General features: G+C 32.0%; 2 protein-coding genes across 5 annotated transcripts; both read left to right on the top strand.

Moving 5' to 3' along the window:
• Positions 1-562: 562 nt before the first annotated feature.
• On the top strand, positions 563-11455 carry LOC123014442 (protein SCAI). 4 transcript variants are annotated; one of them, XM_044413573.1, is made up of 8 exons: positions 563-732; positions 783-965; positions 1018-1116; positions 1170-1424; positions 4354-4775; positions 4824-5054; positions 9447-9617; positions 9727-11455. In XM_044413573.1, exons 1-8 carry the CDS (start codon positions 635-637, stop codon positions 9969-9971), a joined length of 1704 nt encoding a protein of 567 aa, XP_044269508.1. In that variant the 5' UTR covers positions 563-634; the 3' UTR covers positions 9972-11455. The 4 variants fall into 4 exon arrangements, with proteins under 4 accessions (XP_044269508.1, XP_044269507.1, XP_044269506.1 ...); XM_044413572.1 differs by having other exon boundaries at positions 9715-11455; XM_044413571.1 differs by having other exon boundaries at positions 9447-9632.
• Positions 11456-15202: 3747 nt separating this feature from the next.
• On the top strand, positions 15203-16209 carry LOC123014757 (zinc finger protein 785-like). The gene is made up of 3 exons (XM_044414018.1): positions 15203-15561; positions 15613-15850; positions 15902-16209. The coding sequence occupies exons 1-3, from the start codon at positions 15308-15310 to the stop codon at positions 16088-16090; spliced, it is 681 nt and encodes a 226-aa protein (XP_044269953.1). The 5' UTR covers positions 15203-15307; the 3' UTR covers positions 16091-16209.
• Positions 16210-19821: the final 3612 nt, after the last annotated feature.

Here is a 19821-nt window from a genome sequence, read left to right as displayed (position 1 = left end):
AATAGAAATTTCATAAAAATGCAAAAATAAATGGGACATTTTCAAACACAACTTACGTCCAAACTTTTTAGTTTTACGATTATACTTAAATTTACATTTACGTATAGCACATTTTCACATTTTTTTCTCTATGTTGCATTTAAAAATTTACAGATTTCACTCATTATTTGTCTAAATATTTTTTTGAAATTGCTTAGAAAAAATGTGTTAAAAAAATTCTAAAAGAAGGACTCTATCCTGTGTCTATTTCATTACAGGGTTGGTTCAGCCCCAATCTAACATTTCCTAGAATTCACCCCCTTGCATAAATTGCGGCGCGTTTATTGATTTTTCTATCAAGCATGGTCACGAAACCCAAACCCCAACAGATGGCAGTCCACCGGAGCCCCCTTAACAGCCTCAAAATTATAATAACATGAATATTTTCCACAAAATCAGCCCTTTTTTGCAAAATTATGAGAAATTGAAAAAATGCTGAAATGTCGGATTGGATTTTGACGCGACGTTCGCCGTCCCGGCGCTGGCGTCGTACATGATGTCTGCTGTTCGATTTTTCGACGACGACCGTCGTTCTTTTCCACCAGTGCGAAATCCGGTCAAAACTAAAAGCATGCCACTCTGAAACGAGGAAATCATGGTCGGTATGGCAAATATGGACGAGCACGAACGAAAAGTGGTAATGGAGTTTTGTCATCTTTTGGAAAAGTCCAAACAACTGTTCAACGGGTTACGGTGAATCTAGAGTCAAGTTTTTGCCAACAAATGACTAGTTTTTATTCCAGGGATTTGCCACAGTACGGCCACAAGCAATGGCAAGCTTATTTCGGACGAACTTTCGACATCTACACAAAATTATGGAAATTTCAACAGCAGCACCGTCAAATTTTAGATACAAAGTATGGGCTAAAGCGATGGCAAATCGGAGAGATCGCATCTAAAATTGGACAACTTTATTACCACTATTAGTAAGAATAAGGAACAACACCTTTAACAATTATTTTTTTTTCCAAATTTTAGTTTGAGAACCAGCGAAACTAATTATTTGAACGAAGCTTACTCATTCTATGCCGCTATCAGAGGACGTGCTTACTATTCAAGAGCCGCTAAAGAAGATAGGTTGGTATCCAAAAATTATTTCTCCAAAAACGTGTCAATTTTTTTCATTGTAGATCAGAATTAATGGTGAAGAAACTGAGATATTACGCACGTTTTATTGTAGTTTGTCTTTTATTACGTCGAATGAAATTAGTAAGAGAACTTATAGTAGAATTAGATCGACACATCGCTGACTACACGAGTACCTACGAACCTGACGATCAAATAGAATGGAGTTTGGTTTTAGATGAAATCAAAAATTTCATCACTGCTGATTCGATAGTCACTGTCTTACATGCAGACACAAATCCCATCGTTTTATCCCATCGGTGAGTACAAATTTTAACTAAAAAAAATTATGTTTTTTTTTTCAATTTTTCTGAAAGTGTAAAAAACGAGTGAATAAAAATTTTATGTTTATTAGAGTTCACCACACAAATAGAAAATCTAAGGTTCGTTCTCCAGTCAAGTCATTATTTTTTTAATAAACAATAATAATTAATGATAATGATCAATGATAATAAAATTTAAAGTCTACTTGTACATAAAAACTAGATTTTGTTTAATTGTTGAGGTATATGTTTCGACTGAATGACATATTCAGTCTCTTAACGGGTTGGAATAGCTTTTGACGAAAATTCTAACAAAATTTCTTTGTTAAAATACCAGAAATTACATTTTAAGAGGTTAATTTAACATTTTATTAAAATCACCACAAAATGTATTAAAAAATATAATTTTTGGTATTTTACAAATAGACTTGGAATTTTATTATCATTATCATCTGTACCATTTGTACTTAGAAATGAATTACAATCATTCAATAATTTATTTTCAAGAGATAATTATACTCATTTTGATTAGAGAATGAATTAAAAAAAATGAAACTTGGTTTATGTACAATTACTAATTATCATCATTGCTAACCGAGTAAACTTGTTATATTTCATTATTTCTAATTAATAAATTATTCAATCAGAGTAGAAATTATTTAAAACAATAAAATTTAAAACTAGTTTTTATGAAAATGAAAACCGAAAATAGGCTGAAATAAAATACTTAACTATTCAATTAAAACTATAAAATTATACTCATCTTAATATGTAGTATGTGTATTGTTCAACGAGCATACAGGATGATTCACGAGGAATAATGAGATTGACCAAATTCTTGATGCAACCAACATTACAGTTATCGCAAATTAACTTGCGAAAAGTAATGGTGGTTGCATCGAAAATTTGGTCAGGCTCATTATTCCTCGTGAATCACCTTGTATATACAGGGTATTTTTATAATATTGCAGAAAATTACAACCACATATTCTAAATCAAAGAATAACACTAATAAAAAAAAATAAAAATTTAGTGGTATAAAAGGTTATGCTTTTCAATTTGAAATTGATTACTCTAGCGATTTGAGCAATAAAAAATTACTGTTAAGAGACCAAAAAAACGGAAAAACAAAGAAGATGTGACCCGCAACTGCTGCAACCTGAAAAAGAGTAGATGTTATCCGGTTCTCGTGATTACCAACTGGTAATATGATCTCGCAAGTAACTGTTCTAAATTTTATAATATTTGGTCAAATGCTTACAAAGTTTAAAAAAAAAATTCATACCCACATTCTGAGAGCTGTAAAATTCTTATCAGTAGAGATAGGACACGAGTTATTATTTAAAAAAACTTAACATCATTTTTGAGGTTCAAATATTGGTTCATATTTATGAATAACCCTGTATACAGCGTTTCTTGTTTTGGTTGTTATTTTATTACTGGTGTGTTGCTGTTTGGTCTGTTTGTGCATTTGATATAAATTTGCAAATATCTCTTAAAATTGACTTAAAAATCACACAAAGTTGAATAGGTTTAAACATCCGCGTTATGTGTAATTCCAAGATATTTGTTTATTCTGTAAATTCCAATCTTTGTAAAATATAACTTCAACTATTATGTTATAAACATTATAAAGAAGGCATAACTATAATCTTAAAAAAAAATATCAGTAAAAATAAAAAAGAAATTGAAAACAAACAGTCAGGTAAAATACCACGTTATGCATCCTAGCGTTAAAAAATATCGATATAACCATAATGTCATTGTTATCGTTTTAGCACAAATTATTTTGTAATCTGAGCTGATAATCTCTATACATAACAAAAAAACATGTATTTTCATTTTAACTTTTTAAATATTTATAGATACAAAAAATTCACATCATTTTATAAGCCATTCTTAAGGTTCAAATATTGCTTCATATTTATTAATTACCTTATAAAGCTGGAATTTTTTGAAATATTAAGAAAACACTCTGTATAACGATGGCTATTATTCATGAAGGTAAAGTTTACAAAATGAGTACAACTCGAGTTTTGTAATCATCTAACTAAATAATAGCCAGAATACTATACTTTGTTCACGACTATTCAATATTTTCGATTTCTGACTCGATGTTTGGTAAATTTAATGTTTAAAAGTTGAAGTTTCATCTTATCTAAAAAAAATGCTTTTAGTGACTAATAGGAAATTATGTATTGAAATTGAAAATAACACAAATATAATCAGTAAAATAACAAGTTTAAAGGCCAGTTTACAGAACCATTAATTCCAAAAATCAACGGAAATTAATCCTGAATTAATATTTAATTCGCGTTCGATAAAGCGGCTCGAAATATATTAAATTTCAATATTTATTTATATAAATTATTCTAATATGTATTATTTAGAAAAATTTTAGTTAGGAATATTCTAAAACAAAATAAAATGCAAAAATTTTGTATTTGGTTCAAGAGCTAGAAGTATAAGTACGCTATACGTAAACGATTTTGTAGTGGATATTGAAATAATGTTGTCATTTAAATTTTGAAAAAAGTACAACTTTCTTGAAGAACTAAAGTGAAAAAACGGCAATGCTACACAGTTTAAAAGCAAAACAAGAATATGAAAAAAAATAGTCTGAATTGTTAAGTACTCCATTTTGTGTTTAAAGTCCTTGAAAAATATAATAGCCTGATTGCGTAGAAAATGGTTTATAGGACACAGGGAAATAAAACATTAAATTCGGCGCGACGTTTCGATACTTTAATTGTATCTTCTTCAGGCGAAAAAAAATTCTTTGCCCTGTGTCTTATAAACCATTTTCTACGCAATCAGGCTATGAATTGTTAAGTGCAACTTTATGAATTGCAGTCTTAATGGCGACCGTACAAAAAAATAATGTTTCACCCTGTATAAATACTGAAGCAATTTATTTTTGTTCAAGATTAAGTCCTCTAACAACTCCCCCGGTGGAAAAATCTCAATACATGAACCTAACCCTTCAAGAAATCCTCATAGTGGGCAGCGCTTCAGAACAAGTCAAGTTTTCCGAATTAACCATGGACATGTTCCGCATGATTCAAACTCTCGAACGCGAACCTCAGGAAGATTACAATCACATTTACGACGCGTCTCCCGCCCCCGGCCGCGTCCCTTACGGCGTCCCGGGCCAAAAGGGCTACATCGAAAACGGCGAAAGGCCCTTGAGACGCGAAAATCCACACAAGTACCTTTTGTACAAACCCACTCTTAGCCAAGTTCTTGTGTTTTTAGCTAGCGGCTTCAAAGAATTGCCGGCTAATGGGGCATTGCTGCTGTATTTGTCCTCCGATGGGTGTTTCTCCACCACGAAGCATCCGGAAGATAGTGAGTAGGGGTGTGGGGAGTTGTGGAGGTACTAAGAGTTGGTTTCAGTGGGGTACGACCTCGGGGGAGTGTTGACGAGTAGTCGGAGAGATGGGGAGCACAAGAAACAGAAGGAAGCTCACTGCCTTTATCCTGGTGATTTATATCCGTTTACCAGGCGACCGCTGTTTGTTGTCGTTGATTCGGATAATAGTTTTGTTTTTCAACACATTCCAAGGTATTTTGGACAGCCGCTGGTCACGCTGATGTCGCCGCAAGACACTCCGCCGGCCTTCCAAGGTAAAAAACATTTTTGGTTTCTTAACCTGTAAACTCAAATTAACATACAATTGACAGGTAAAAACTCTCAATAAACATTAGCCTTCAAACACGTTTATAAAATATTTTTTTTTGTAAATTAGAAACTTATTTTTGGAAATGCTATTTTACACAGCTTTTTAATTACTGAATGACTGAAATATTTTTTTGAATATTTTTTCAAATCGGAATAGCGCCATTTAGTGATAGTCTAAGATCCGAATTAGGGTCGACCTTCACCGGATGAAACTTATTTTTTATCAAATTTAATATGCAAAGGAATGTATCGCGAATGGGTTGCCTAAAAAAATATGTTCAAGGATATGATTTATTGATAATACAAAAAATAATCATTTTTTATTACTTCACTTACTTGCTTACCAGAAAAATTAAATACCAATTGAAAGTATGAAGCCTAAGGAGTATGAAAAAATTGAGTTGCCTACCTTTTTCTGTTCACTATTATTGGGTTGCCAGGTATGAACAGGTGAGTCGATGTAGTAATTTGCACCGATCTGCTTGCGCAATAAATTATATATGAAAATAAAGATAATTTTATTGCGAACACGGTGGTATAAGGTTGCCTGCGAAAAAACGTTCATGAATGAGGGTTGCCGAGCTTTGAAATTGAAAAATCGGAGCAAATAAAGATGTGCGACAGAGAGGTTAAAACTCAGTGGGACGTTGGAGAAAACTTTGAAAAAATGTGTGTGGAACTACAAACTTATTTTGTTAACTTCTTCAGTTTTCATTATTTTTTAATGTTTTCACGTTGTTCCATAACACAACGATGAATCATTATATTTTTAAATTTGCTAATAAAAAAACTGAAACTCATCAAAAAATGAAAATTTGTAGATGTGCCAATATTGATAATGATAAACATATTGTCATGTTAAAATAGCTATTTATGTATCAAGTACGCAAAGTAGGGTTTTAGGGGACAAATCGTAATTAATGACGAGGCGACGTAGGAGCCGAGTCTTTAATGAGAGGAGTTACCTAAAACCTTTTCCGTACGTGGTGTATACAAGATTTTTTGTTAAAGCTTRCAAAACACCTCTAACTAATTATATCGCTCATCTTCAAAAACTCAAAAAATTCGTAATTTTTTAAACTTGACTCAATAACATTTTATGCACTTTTTTGAGTTTTTAAGACCTCTAGAAATATAAAGAACGTTATATGGATCAATTTGAAAATAATTTTTTTATTTGTATCGAGATTTTGGTCTATTTTTCACACGCAGTGCGGTCTATTGCTAATATCTCAAAAACTATGCATCGCAGTGTATTTTAACCTGTTGCATCGTGTTCAGCGCCCAATTTTACATCTAAAAAATCATATTTTAAGCGTTTTACCTCATTAAGTAAATTGGCTATTTTTACGATTTTACTATCGCTCACTTTCAAAAACTCAAAAACTCCGTAATTTTTTTAATGACCCAATAGCGTTCTAGCCTGCTCTGTCGCAGTCTTCAGCGGTCTATACCACCGTGCTGGATTCGCTACAACAAAAAATTTTGCGTACTATTTATGTAAATTCCACGTGGCTCCATGCAACTGACTCCGATTGTGTGAAACTGCTGCCTCAAAACTGCCGTTGGTTTTTAGATGTTTTTTTATTAAACCAACAGGATTTGTTGGAGACCAAAAACGCCTCTGAAATTAGAGGATATTGTTGAGATGAATGAAAAACAAAAGGCTGACGAATCTTGCGAATTAGATGGTCTATTTAATTTTGAATTTGACATTATTTAAGTATTTTTCTATTGGTATATTTTTTTTTACATGACAATACGTTTATCATTATCAATACTGGCACATCTACAACTTTTGATTATCTTTATTTGCTCCGATTTTTCAATTTCAAAGCTCGGCAACCCTCATTCATGAACGTTTTTTCGCAGGCAACCTTATACCACCGTGTTCGCAATAAAATTATCTTTATTTTCATATATAATTTATTGCGCAAGCAGATCGGTGCAAATTACTACATCGACTCACCTGTTCATTACCTGGCAACCCAATAGTAATGAACAGAAAAAGGTAGGCAACTCAATTTTTACATACTCCTTAGGCTTACTTTCGATTGGTATTTAATTTTTCTGGTAAGCAAGTAGGTGAAGTAATAAAAAATTATTAATTTTTGTATTTTTAATAAATCATATCCTTGAACATATTTTTTTAGGCAACGCATTCGCGATATATTCCTTTTGCATATTAAATTTGATAAAAAATAAGTTTCATCCGGTAAGCAGATGGGTGAAGGTCGACCCTAATTCGTATCCTCTACTATGATGATGTCACAGCCATCACTATTCTTTTGACGTGACCATGTCAATTGTCATTGGCGGTTAATAAATAGTTATTTATTGTAAGAGTGTGTTAGGTAGCGTTTTATCCACGCAAGAATGTTCAACGCGAGAACGTCAGTTCGAGCGGTTAATTTTCTTAAGTGGATAAAACGCGACTAACACACGACTGCAATATAACGTTTTATCCACAATCACAGGCCCAAATTATTATAAACTTAATTAAAAATTAAACTGACATTTAAACGCCACGCCAAATGTGCTTTCGGTTAAACGTAGTAGTGCGCTGGTTACTAACAGTGGAATAAAGTTACTTTATTCCACTAGTGGATAAACTGGTACTTGATAGCATCTAAAGTGTGGAATAAAGTCTCTTTATAGAGTGATTGTGGATAAAAGTATTTCTAATTTTATAATAAAAGTAGCCAAAAACTTAATACAAATTTTGTGTGTTAACAACTATTTCACAGAGCTCAATTATTAACACACCCCACTACGCGTTATGTGTCTAATTAATTTCGCCCTATAAAATGTCAGTTACCATCACACGCGAAAGTTAAAAACTGTTACAAATTTCATAAAACTTCAGTAATCCAAGTTTTTAGGTTTTTGCAACCTTGTTTCAGAATTTTGATTAATGTTTGTCCTACATTGCTTGAGGTATAGTGCCAATTCATTTTCAGGTTGAAAATCCGGTCCAAAATGAATAAGAATTTAAATTTGACAATTCGTATTTGAATGTCAGTTATGGTGACAATAAAGCACAGACTACAGTAAATTTTTGTGAGTTCAGGGAAATGGGGCGAACAAAATTCACTGTCCGTCACTGTACGCTATAATTTCAAAATAATTAAGCTAGCTGCAAATTAATTACGATAATTCTAAGAAATACAAATTTTGAAAAGTAAATTATTATTTACTGTGGTAATACAAACATTATAACTTCTTTTAAAAGTTGTTCTAATTTTTAAATAGAGTATACCAGGATTTACAACTTTCTTTCTGCTAGACGTATTCATAATTATTTGTATTTTGAATTATTTTTGTCTTTCTAAAAAGTACCTTATAATTTCTAAATAATTTCCGATATACAGGGTGATTTTTGTAGGGCCTACACCTAACTTTTCAACTTCAATTGTAGCTACGGCTTTAAAATTTTGTTTGTGACCAAAATCGACAAATCTCAATTTAACTAAATTATTTTTAAAGTAGTTGAACTTCCGGAACTACGAAAAATTAGCGCCAACTTTAAAATTTTAAATGAAAAGTACCCATTTTTATTGCAAATTTGAATTCACCTTCTCAAACTTAATAAAACGAACCCATTTGTTAATACTTATTTGCTATAGTTTTTGACCTATTCTCATATAATCTCATATTCAATTCTGAATTTGCAAATACGAGTAGGTATGTGCTATTTTGTTTTAAGCTTATACGAGTATATCTTACCCATCAAATTACTCGTTTCAATATTTCCATGTTTCAGTTTTTTTTTGTTATAAATTCTTCCATTTTGTTTAATTTTTTTTACTTTTAAAGTCTCGGTTTATTAATTCTGTTTCTTCATTTATTATAGTTTTCTCATTTTCAGTTTTATAAGTCTTTGATTTTACAGTTTCATTTTTATCACCGACTTTTTAGTTTTTCCAAACTGATTTTTTTTTACATCTCTCAAGTCTATCCATTGTTTCGTTCTCTAATGTTCATTTTTTAATCACAATTATTTTACTTTTTTGCTAAATAGTATTTTAGTTTTCCACTCACAATGTTGGGAAAAAACATGTCTGGAGAGATGATACCTAATAATTATTCTTCTAATTTAAAGCTGAAAAAGTGGTACACATTTTTTATTTTTGTTTATTTGTAACAATTTTAGTAACAATTGATTTTTACTAAAAAGATCTTTTTGTTATTATAAATTTAACGGAGGTTCCATTTTTACTTTTCCACGTTCTCATTAAATTTCTCTTTTTTTGTAATCACCCAGCCTCATGATATTCAAAGTGGTTAAAAAATGTTAATTTGTCTAATATTTCTTCAAAATTCATTGTTTTTTCCAGATCAACAACACAACGGTTCTTTATTCACTCTGTTCCTTCACTCGCCTCTGACCGCATTTTGTTACTGTTGCAATTTGACAAGCATTCCGATCCACCATTGGGAGCGTTGTCAAAGTTTCGTCGACCGATTCGTCACCGAAGCTTCTCGCCTTTTCACCCGATCAAGAGTCGGTGAGTATGATGAAGGTATGTTGGTTTTAGCTCGTGTGTGTTCTCTAGTCTAGCTTAAATTGTTCGTTTTATGCTTCTTTTCCAAAAAAATTTTAAGAATTTCTTGTAGATTCGTCATATCTTCAATTTTTCGGTGACGACTTTCTACGTCTCCTCCTTCTTCGCTACGTCTTCTGCGACGTGGTGTTACACCTCCACCGCGCGTTCCGCGGCCGGCAATACCGCCCCCGCTGCCAACCACCACTGCCGGAAGCTGAACTCCTGGAGCACCCATCCCTCCAGCACCTGGTGCTCGACCTGGCCGCCCACCTCGAGGTCCGCACCCACTTCATGGACAACCACGAAATCGACTGATCCAGGGCTTCCTCCTCATGGCCGTGCGTGGGGTTTAGTGCCACCCGGGGCTTGTCTTCGAGGCACACCCATGAGGACGGGCGCCGCGCCCCTCTTTTCCTGCTGATCGCCTTCGCTGCCGTGTTTCTGGTCACAAACGCGCACTTCTCGTGGATGGAAGCTTTACCATTTTTTTGGACTCTTTTAGAATTCGCGAAATGTAAATTTCGGCCAGTATTAGCGACGGCTCTGTGGTTGAAATTGTCGTATTTTTGGACACCTTCTACGATTAAATTTAGTTTATCGGTGATAATATAGCTCAAAGTCGAGCACAGCGTCTTTCAATATCCGTTCACTAGGCGGGCCCTTCGGTACGAGGCTCGACGGTTGGACCTTCAACTGCGTTTTAACATTGCCACTTTAACCCAACTTATATTGTATAAAAATTAGTCCTCTTATTGAAGCCGTGACCAACAGTGATTAATACGCCTTTCGTGCCGTGTACGATACGCATTACTTATTAACTAAATTATTATTACTATTGAATGCATGACTACATACAGGGTGTTTCACCTAAACCCCACATTAGAAGTATTTAGAGTTCTGACAAAAAATTTGTATACAGCTATAATCGGTGAGACCCTCCCAATAAAAATATTTTCAAGATGGCGACACGTGTGGATATACCCGAAGTGGGTATCAGTTTTGTTATTTTAAATAGAAAACTGGATTTTTATTGCGTTTTTAGATTACTCAAGTGAATTTGATTTTATCAGCTTTCTCTACAATAAAGTTTAACCATTTTCAAAATATTTTATTTTATGATGGTGAAGAAAAATAATTTATACCTGTAACTTAATGCCTGAGGACGGCCATTTAAAAATGATCGAAACATGTAGCATCGTTTAATAAATTTTGATAAAGAAGAGCCCGAATTATTTAACAACTTCACCCATTATGATTTCATAATAGTTAAAAATTGCAAAGTTATCGATTTTTGAAAAAAAGGTTCAAATCCAAAAATTTTACAAAAATTTAAAAATCTCTAAAACGGCGAAATTTAGGTATAGAAAGTTCGATAAATAACTTTCATATAATAATTCTAGGAATACAAAAACGCAATAAATAACATAGGTAGCTTTCTATTTAAAATAATAAAGTTGATACACGCCAAAGTAGGTACCACCATCTTGAAAATATTTTCATCGAGCAGGACCTAGTTTTATGGTGTGTTTCCGGATAGGTAAAACGACTCTTATAAAAAGATAATAAATTCTCGATTTAAATTTTAATTTTTTGAGATTTAGCCCTGCTTGGTTAAGGACTAATTTCTAACATAATATTAGTTTTGAAAAATCAAGTATGCTATAATATGCTTTGGAAATTTTCAAAAAAACTATTTTTGTGTAGAGTAAAGTGCCTTTTGTGTGGCAAATATGACAAAAAGTTATTAAGAAAAGTTGTTTAGAATCAACATCTGGGCCTATATATCTACCAAATTTCAAAATCATCGGCCAACTTTGATTTTTAATTTTTTTTGTTTATTTCCCAAACAAAAGAATTTTATTTTTAACAGTTTTTTTATTACGAATAAAATTGATTTACATTTAGATTATTAGTATTAAATGACGTATCTGTTAATAAAAAGCAATTATTTTGGAAAAAAAATGAAACAATTATAGTAGTCCGATGATTTTGAAATTTTGTATAGAGGCTTAGATGTTGATTTTAAACAACTTTTCTTAATAACTTTTTGTCATATTGGCCACACAAAAGGCACTTTAAACACACAAAAATAGGTTTTTTGAAAATTTTCAAAGCAGAGCATACTTGATTTTTCAAAACTGATATTATGTTAGAAATTAGTCCTCAAAAAATAAAAATTTAAATCGAGAATTTTTTATCTTTTTACAAAAGTCGTTTTTTTCTATCCGGGGACACACTGTAGATTAAATATCATTGTCAGAACTCCCAATACTTCTAATGCAGAATTTAGCCGGATCACCATGTAGATCTTAGACCAGATACCGATTATCAAATAGTCAATACCTTCATACTTAAATGATGTACCACCAAAACGACACCTAGTACAGACTTGAACAACGCATTTTTCCTACTACCAACACTAAAATCATAAAGAAAAATCATTAGGGGCAAATCACAATATTCTTACAAAAAGTATAGTTTTGTTGGTTCCTTAGATTTTAATTAATGTCTTTATCTAAATGGTGTCGCATTGATGGAACACTTTGTTAATTTTATTACTTTTACGCCCAGTTTCTAGTACGATTTATCTTCAGTTAAATTTTCATCGGTTCCATAATTTTTATAGGAACACTAATCAGATCAACTCCATCTTTGTAATTAATCAAAACGATTAAATTTATTTCGAGTTAAATCGTACCAGAAATCGTGCCTTAGAAACATTAATCTCCCACTAATGATCATTTTCAGTTATTAGTGTCAAAATAAAATTTTAAAAATATCTACAGGCTGTTTCAGCTGAGACTCTCTCGCAATAACTGTCAACAATTCCACAGCAATTTGCAACAAATGCTAGTCGAGAAAGTTTTTGCTGTACACTCTGTGCTTAAATAGTTGCGAATGAATGACTTAAAAAATAAAAAGTTTTCTGTTTATATTTCGGATGGTTCGTACCAACTAAAATTATTCTAAATTTCCTTAATTTGATAATAATGATTAGGCAAAAGAAAGAATTGCCGTCCTAAATATAAATCAAACTATAAACTACACTAATTGGTTGCGCCCGGTACAAGCCATTCGTTCTTGTTTCGTGTTTAAATAATTGTAAATAACTTACAGGTTACCTATTATACTAAAATACCTATATCATATTATGCAATTTGCTTGAAATGTAAAAATTTTATTAGAATGGTTAGTAATCCACTTGCATGGTGTTTAGAACCGATTTGTGTTACATGAGACAAAAATTTTTTAGCAAAATTCTAGAAATCATGCAAGTCGTTTGGTTTAAAAAGCACAAAACGTTGTGCAAATGTTCACAATTCAATAAGTGAATTTGTATTTAAAACTACTATTAGATAGTTTTGCTAATCCATATCATAATTACTACATTGTTTTATTATAAATATAAATGAAACTTCACACAAATATAGAAGCTGAAAGCTTAACGTAGATAAGACTTCGATTCAATTTTAATTCGATTGGTGCAATTTGTTCGATTTATGTGCCGTTAGTCGAGGGGTGAAGGCACAAGTATTGGTTAAAACCAACGAGCTCACAAATAAAATCGATTTTATAAATAATTTATCAAACATTAAAAAAATATTTTTACATGAAATGAATCAAGTTGGGAAAATATATGTTGTCAATAACTATATTTGAATATAAAATTAAGGTCTGTTCCTATTTTCTGTAAATAGAGTTTATGTGCTAGACTTGAATTGGTCGCATGGTAACATTTCTCTAATTGGTAAGAAAATGACTTTTATTTAGTATATCACACTGACTGTTTCCTAGAAACACATGATTTATGACGGTTTGTACAGTGCGATCAAAAAGTCTTTCTAGCAAGTAGGCGTCCTAGTTGAGGACGTATGTTGCATGGCAGTTCGTGTGTTATCTAGATGTCAAAAAATTATTTTATAAAAATTAAAACATTGAGCTAATTAAATTGAATTATTTTATGAAACGTCTCAAAACAAACTAAAATAAGATTTTGTTGATGTTTATTCATGAAAATCGTTCACCACGGTTTCCTGTAATAATTTACATAAAAAAATATTTTAACATTTCTCATTTGTCATTGTGACATTTTATCTTCCACAGACATACGTTTTAAATTTCTACGCTTGCTTGAAAGACTTTTTGATCGCACTGTACTTGACTATTCCTAGCAATTTGCAACAAATAGTATACAAAGTTCATCTCATGTGATGACAGACCGTTCTATATTCAAAAAAGTTGAATAATTAATTACTTACATTAAATCAATTAATTTAAACAATTCGTTAAAACAATGAAACATATGTAGTTAAGTTTTTGTTCATGTCACTGACGATTTTTCAAATTAAATTCAAATTACTGGGTGGTCAAGAATGACAGCTTGAATTGACAATATTGAATCTTATTTTAAACTCGTACTTTTACTCTTATGTATGTTACAATTTTGACACATATAAACTGCCATTCTAAGCAATTAATTTACTTTAAAATGTTCCGCTTATTAGTTCAGTTGAGATTACTTATAGTTTGAAGGTTATAAAGTTTTTGTATCATGCGTTCAATTAAATTTCTGTTTAAAGTAGCCTGTGACTAGAAGTTGAATATTGTAGGTAGAAGTTACCGCGTGACTGTAGATGAACAATCTTATATCTTAATTTTGTGACAATCATTTATGAAAATGACTAAGTTGTAGGTATATCTAACATTATTAATGTTGCCACCTTAATTTCAGTCCACTTTGAATAAAAATTTAATTGAACACATATTAGGGTTTGGTAAACTTAAGAAATCCCTCGGTAAAAAGAGAGAAACTACGTACACGAGATGAAAAAACTAGTTCCATCACTTTCTACCAATATACATCATCTATTTATTAAACCCTGATATTAGAAATCTAAATTAAAAAAATGTACAACGTGAGATGTCAAAAATAGTACAAACCACAATTACAAATCAGCGGATAAGTACAGAAACAGCTATTTAAATAATATGATATTAAAATAAACTGAAATAAATTATTACAGTTTCAGGAATCAATTAGCTTAGTTTTAGTTTTTATTGACCCAAATATAGTTATTGACAGCGTAAAGTAGGTTAATGTTTATTTTTAATTTGTTACTTTCTTGTCCTTTGAGTGTTTTAAGGGAATTTTAAGCATTTTGTTTCACAATTAACTAAAACTGTTTAGACATTTTTCAGTAGAAAGATTTCTGTCATTCTAAAAGTGGATTTAATTTATGACCTCGTTGTTGTGTGTTTATTTGACCAAATCCTTAATTTTAGTCGATTCAACTTAAATGTCTTGTGTTCTATGTTGCATTGTTTTATGTACCAAGTTAAGTACTAGAACTTGTAATACATTATAAATACACATTATCGATTCAATTACAATATTACAAGTTTCACAAAACTGTGTTTCTTCTCCCTTACAATTCCAATTTGGCGCTGTTTACACTTTTTTATTTATTGTCTTGACCATCCCTCAAAAAACCCGATTCACGCACTTGTAAACAACATCTTGTTGCGAGATGAAATAGACACACCTGACCTGAATTTCCTTCCTGTGATCTCGGCTTTTCCAATAATGTATATAATATATTATTTGAAATGTACAAAAACGAACAAATAGGAAACTAACTGCCCCAAATGTGATGGAATTTTCGGGGATTTGGAACCAAATTTTGATAAATCCGACGACGGTGTGTTTTCAACCGAATCCGCTAATTGAAGGAATTCAAGTAATTACTCCTTACGTCACTTCCAGCGACACAAGTTCCTCAATTAATTCGGAGAGTAGTGTGGCGATTCAAGAAGAAGATGAAGTTGATGAAGAAATTAATAGTCCTGAAGATGACGAAAAAGGTGAAAAGGATGTTGAGCAGAAAAAAGCAATTCAAAGAGTTAGGTTAGTGAAATTTTTACTCGTTTTAAAATTTAATTTTGTAATAAATAAAAGGTACTCGAAAGAGGAATATCGGTGCAAGCAATGCCCTTACACATGCACCACCGAAAAGGCGTTTTTGCATCATTTGAGGTGGTGCGAAGACAAATCGACCAAAAAACTCCTCTCGTGTCCTGTTTGTGGCAAAGATAGGAGAAGCGAGGAGACTCTCTCGATTCACATGATGAAGCATAAACAAGACAAGTATTTTTGTTGTGATATTTGTAAATTTAAAACCATTCAATTGAAAAAGGTTCGACTGTGTTTGGGTTGAATTTACTTTTAATTACAACTTTACTTTTAGCTCATCCAACATAGGCGAATGCATACAGGAGAAAAGCCGCATTTGTGTCCCTTTTGTAGTTACCGATCGTCGAGGAGAGACAATTTAAGGTCTCATGTAAGAAGGGTTCATAAAAAACAAGATCTGCCATGTGATACTTTTACGCCAAGAAGCATGGTTTTGTCTCCTAGAAAACCAATTAGTAATTAATATAATTTTGTTGTTGATGTTTTACACCATATTTTAGTAAATTTTTATAATAATTTTAAACAAAGTGTTACTATTATTACTGCTAAATGGGTCTGTTGAGAACAACAGTTAAAGTTTTGTTAAAATTCGTTTTTACTTTATTAAATAAAAGACGAATTAAATATCACACATGTATTTTGGCTTGTTGTTTTGATCTAGGTACTAAAAGTACTGAAATTTTTGTACCCTTGTATTTCTTTCACACTTCTGTCAGCTTCAAAGATTGTCTCAATTTTCCCACAAACCTGTCATTTAACTTTTTATGTAGTCCAATTTTGTTACAATTATCACTTTTCTACAACACCAAGTCCCCCCTTTTTATACAGGCTGTATTATGAAAAATGCCCGAAGCCATAACTACTCCATTATTTTTAAAGTTACGACAATATTTCTTGGAACAAAGTCGAACATTTTTTGTCATCTATCGCTTGGTATAGATGCTAAATTAATGCTGTTTTTTGTTTCACTGGTAGTGTCATTAACTTTAATTTTTTTAATGGAACACCTGTATATTGTATATTCGAATAAGTTTAATTCTGAATTAAATTTTCATTTCGCTTTCTGTAAACCGGCTCCTAAAGGAATTTATCTTGAAACTACGACAAGTTTGCAATCCGATAATTTATGACCCTGCCTGCTTGTGGTTAGAAGGGTCGGCATCCAGCAGGGGCTAGTTTACTGAGGCGTCATTTTCATTTTGTTCGACTGTACAAGTAGCAAACCTATTTGTAAAAAACACTCTGTATAGACTATAGATATAAAAGTAAAAAATGTTAATAAAGCGTTTGTTTAAATAAACAATCTTAATTTTAACAATAATACAACTTAGGTACAGTTACGGAATTAAAATTTCGGGCAGTATTTTTCTGTCACTTCAAAAAGTTCACTGTAAAAGTGTAAACTACCTTTTAGTGTCATCGTGACATTCATGACTGACATTTGACAATTAAACTTTTCTGTCAGTGACGCTATTTTTTAAGTCAAAATGACATAAACGTGACAAATTACCTGTACATAATTCAAATATCAGTTGTCAAAATAACGTCAAAATGCTCTAGAGTAGTACTTTTCACCCACGTTATGTAAATCTGCTGTAGGTTGTATCCTAGGGTTAATATACTCTTTTTCATATTAGCTAATGTGCATCAAGTTGGTTGTAGTAGTCTAAATGAATCTTTAATTTAAAGGCCGATTCACACAAAAAATGTCATTAATGTCATTCAGAACAAATCTAATCACATCAATAATGACAAAAATCTTATGCTTGCTTCGCTATGTGAATTACGTTGTTGATTTTAATTATTTTTGCTACCTGAGGTACTGTCGAACAAAATGAAAATGACGCCTCAATAAACCAGCCCGTGCTGGATGCCGACCCTTCTAACCACAAGCAGGCAGGGTCGTAAATTATCGGATTGCAAACTTGACGTAGTTTCAAAATAAATTCCTTTAGGAGCCGGTTTACAGAAAGCGAAATAAAAATTTAGTTCAGAATTAAACTAATTCGAATTAAGTTACCATTTATTTTGCATTGAGACACGTCAAATTAATTAAAAGGAAATATTAAATTTTTTTAATGAAAAATTTAACAAACCATTTCTTAAAGAAAATTATGCATTAATAATGACATTGACAAAAAACAAATCATTATCACTTAATATTTTTTTAAACTGTTTTTCAAAATAAAATTAATTAACATAATTTTTGAACGAAATAGGCTTTCTCTATTTTAAATTAGATTTTATGTAAAACAACAAATGAATTAAACCATTGTTTATTTGCGCGAAGAAGGTTTAATTCCACGTATGCCTCTACCGCGAGTGGTTTAATTCTTTGAGCATAAAGCGAAATTAAAATTTACTTCAGAATTAAACTAATTCGAATTAAGTTGCCATTTATTTTGCATTGACAAATGTCAAGTTAATCGCGAATTAAAATATAATTGCGATTTACACGTTCTGTAAACCGGCCCTAAGTTTTCTATTAGTTTTGTAATTGTCATTGAAAACAAATCAAAATTCTTTATTTAATTAAACTAAGAAAAAAACGATAAAATTATTTCAAATATTTTAGTTTTGATACAAAATTTATTTTTTGATAATTGTAATACTTTTAAATTAAATAAAAATGTTTAGGTTTATATACAGGTGCGCCAGAACTCGCGCCCCAGAGAAAAATGTCAAATGCCGGCGGCAATGAGTCGCCAAAAAGTGCAGCTGAAGAAGTAAGTTTTGTTTGCATAAGAAAGTTGAGAGACTCTTAATTCCACCAATCCTAGAAGGGCACCTCAGGGTGTGATTGGAAAATTATATCCGTTGCTAGGTTACAAAAATAATACCAATTTGCCCAGAATTTTAAAAAATAGCTGGATTACTGTAATTGTCTGTCATGTTTTTGACATAACACGCTATTTTCGAATATTTTTCTCGCTGAAGATGCTGTGCACAAGTATAATGAGACGAAATCGTTGAAAATGTTTGAAAACTCGATTTCCATTGCGATGAACCAACAACTAAGTATTTTAATACTTTTAGATGTTTTCTTCAGAAGCATTGTTCCTCCTTAACTTTTTCTTCGATATGACACAGACAACAAGCCGAAAACTAATGCTAGAAGCGAGTTAGATTAACCAGAAAGACAAAAATGTACGCCAGTTTCTTAACTTTATTGCAAAACTAACAGAAAAATGTACTTTTTATAAAAATTTGTGCTTGAACAAAACAGGTTAGGATAATTTTTACTGTCATAATTGTAGATTTACCAAGGTATTTTTGTTCGGTAATGTAATTGTAACCTAAAAACACACATTGCACTAAGACCCCTTGCTTTCTTTTTCATTAAACAATCCACAAGAGTATTGCAATATTGACATTGAAATTAGTTGATATTCCTCAACAGTCCACAAATTTACTGGAAATCATTGCTGAAATGCCCACGGAAACAAAGCATTTGAAATTTCCTCTGCCCTAATACGAGTATGTCAGTTATAATGACTACAACTTCTCTGATGCATCTACTTAGTGCCCTCTTAAAAAATCAAGAAAAGCTTCTTCATTTTCAACTATGCGCGCCGTTCTGGGAACACCTCTAATTTCTGTTCTGTCTGGTAGGACTTGATCGCTCTTGCACCTTGGCAATGGCTCTCAATGTAACCTTATAGCATGGGCGATTTCTGTCAGGAAAACGTTCGGAAAATATCCTAGCTGCCTCCCTGGCGTTACGCCAACACTTTCCAAAAGTGGTTATTATCTCCAAATAATCAGCGGCTAATCTCATGGTTAAAACTTATTAACTTAAACCACACAATTGACATCTAACACAAATTCAAACCATTACACTCGTGTACAACCTCTTCAGGGAGAAAAATATTCGAAAATAACGTGTTATGTCAACACATGACAGATGTGAAAATTACAGTAGACCAACTATTTATTGAAGATTCTAGGCAAATTGTTATTATTTTTGTAACCCAGCAACAGATATAATTTTTCGATTCCACCCTGAGGTGCCCTTCTGGGATTGGCGGAATTAAGGGTCTAATAACTTTCTTATGCAAACAAAAGTTACTTCTTCGGCTGCACTTTGTGGCGACCCATTGCCGCCGGCACTTGACATTTTTCTCTGGGGCGCGAGTTCTGGAGCACCTGTATACACAATTTAACAAAAACCATTTCTTAAAGAAAATTATGCAT

This window comes from Tribolium madens, unplaced genomic scaffold (assembly GCF_015345945.1).
Source record: "Tribolium madens isolate multiple individuals breed KSU strain unplaced genomic scaffold, Tmad_KSU_1.1 Scaffold_97;HRSCAF=244;Tcas5.2_LG3a, whole genome shotgun sequence".
NCBI lineage: Eukaryota > Metazoa > Arthropoda > Insecta > Coleoptera > Tenebrionidae > Tribolium > Tribolium madens.
The sequence above is the reverse complement of the archived record's forward strand: the minus strand, read 5'-3'. Positions and strand labels throughout refer to the sequence as shown.

Coding starts and splice junctions, on each gene's coding strand:
- LOC123014442 (XM_044413570.1), top strand. CDS start 635: ATGGTCGGTATGGCAAATATGGACGAGCACGAACGAAAAGTGGTAATG. Junction 1,425..4,353: donor CCCATCGTTTTATCCCATCG/GTGAGTACAAAT, acceptor TTTTTGTTCAAG/ATTAAGTCCTCTAACAACTC. Junction 5,055..9,446: donor CACTCCGCCGGCCTTCCAAG/GTAAAAAACATT, acceptor TGTTTTTTCCAG/ATCAACAACACAACGGTTCT.
- LOC123014757 (XM_044414018.1), top strand. CDS start 15,308: ATGGAATTTTCGGGGATTTGGAACCAAATTTTGATAAATCCGACGACG. Junction 15,562..15,612: donor AAAGCAATTCAAAGAGTTAG/GTTAGTGAAATT, acceptor AATAAATAAAAG/GTACTCGAAAGAGGAATATC. Junction 15,851..15,901: donor AAACCATTCAATTGAAAAAG/GTTCGACTGTGT, acceptor CTTTACTTTTAG/CTCATCCAACATAGGCGAAT.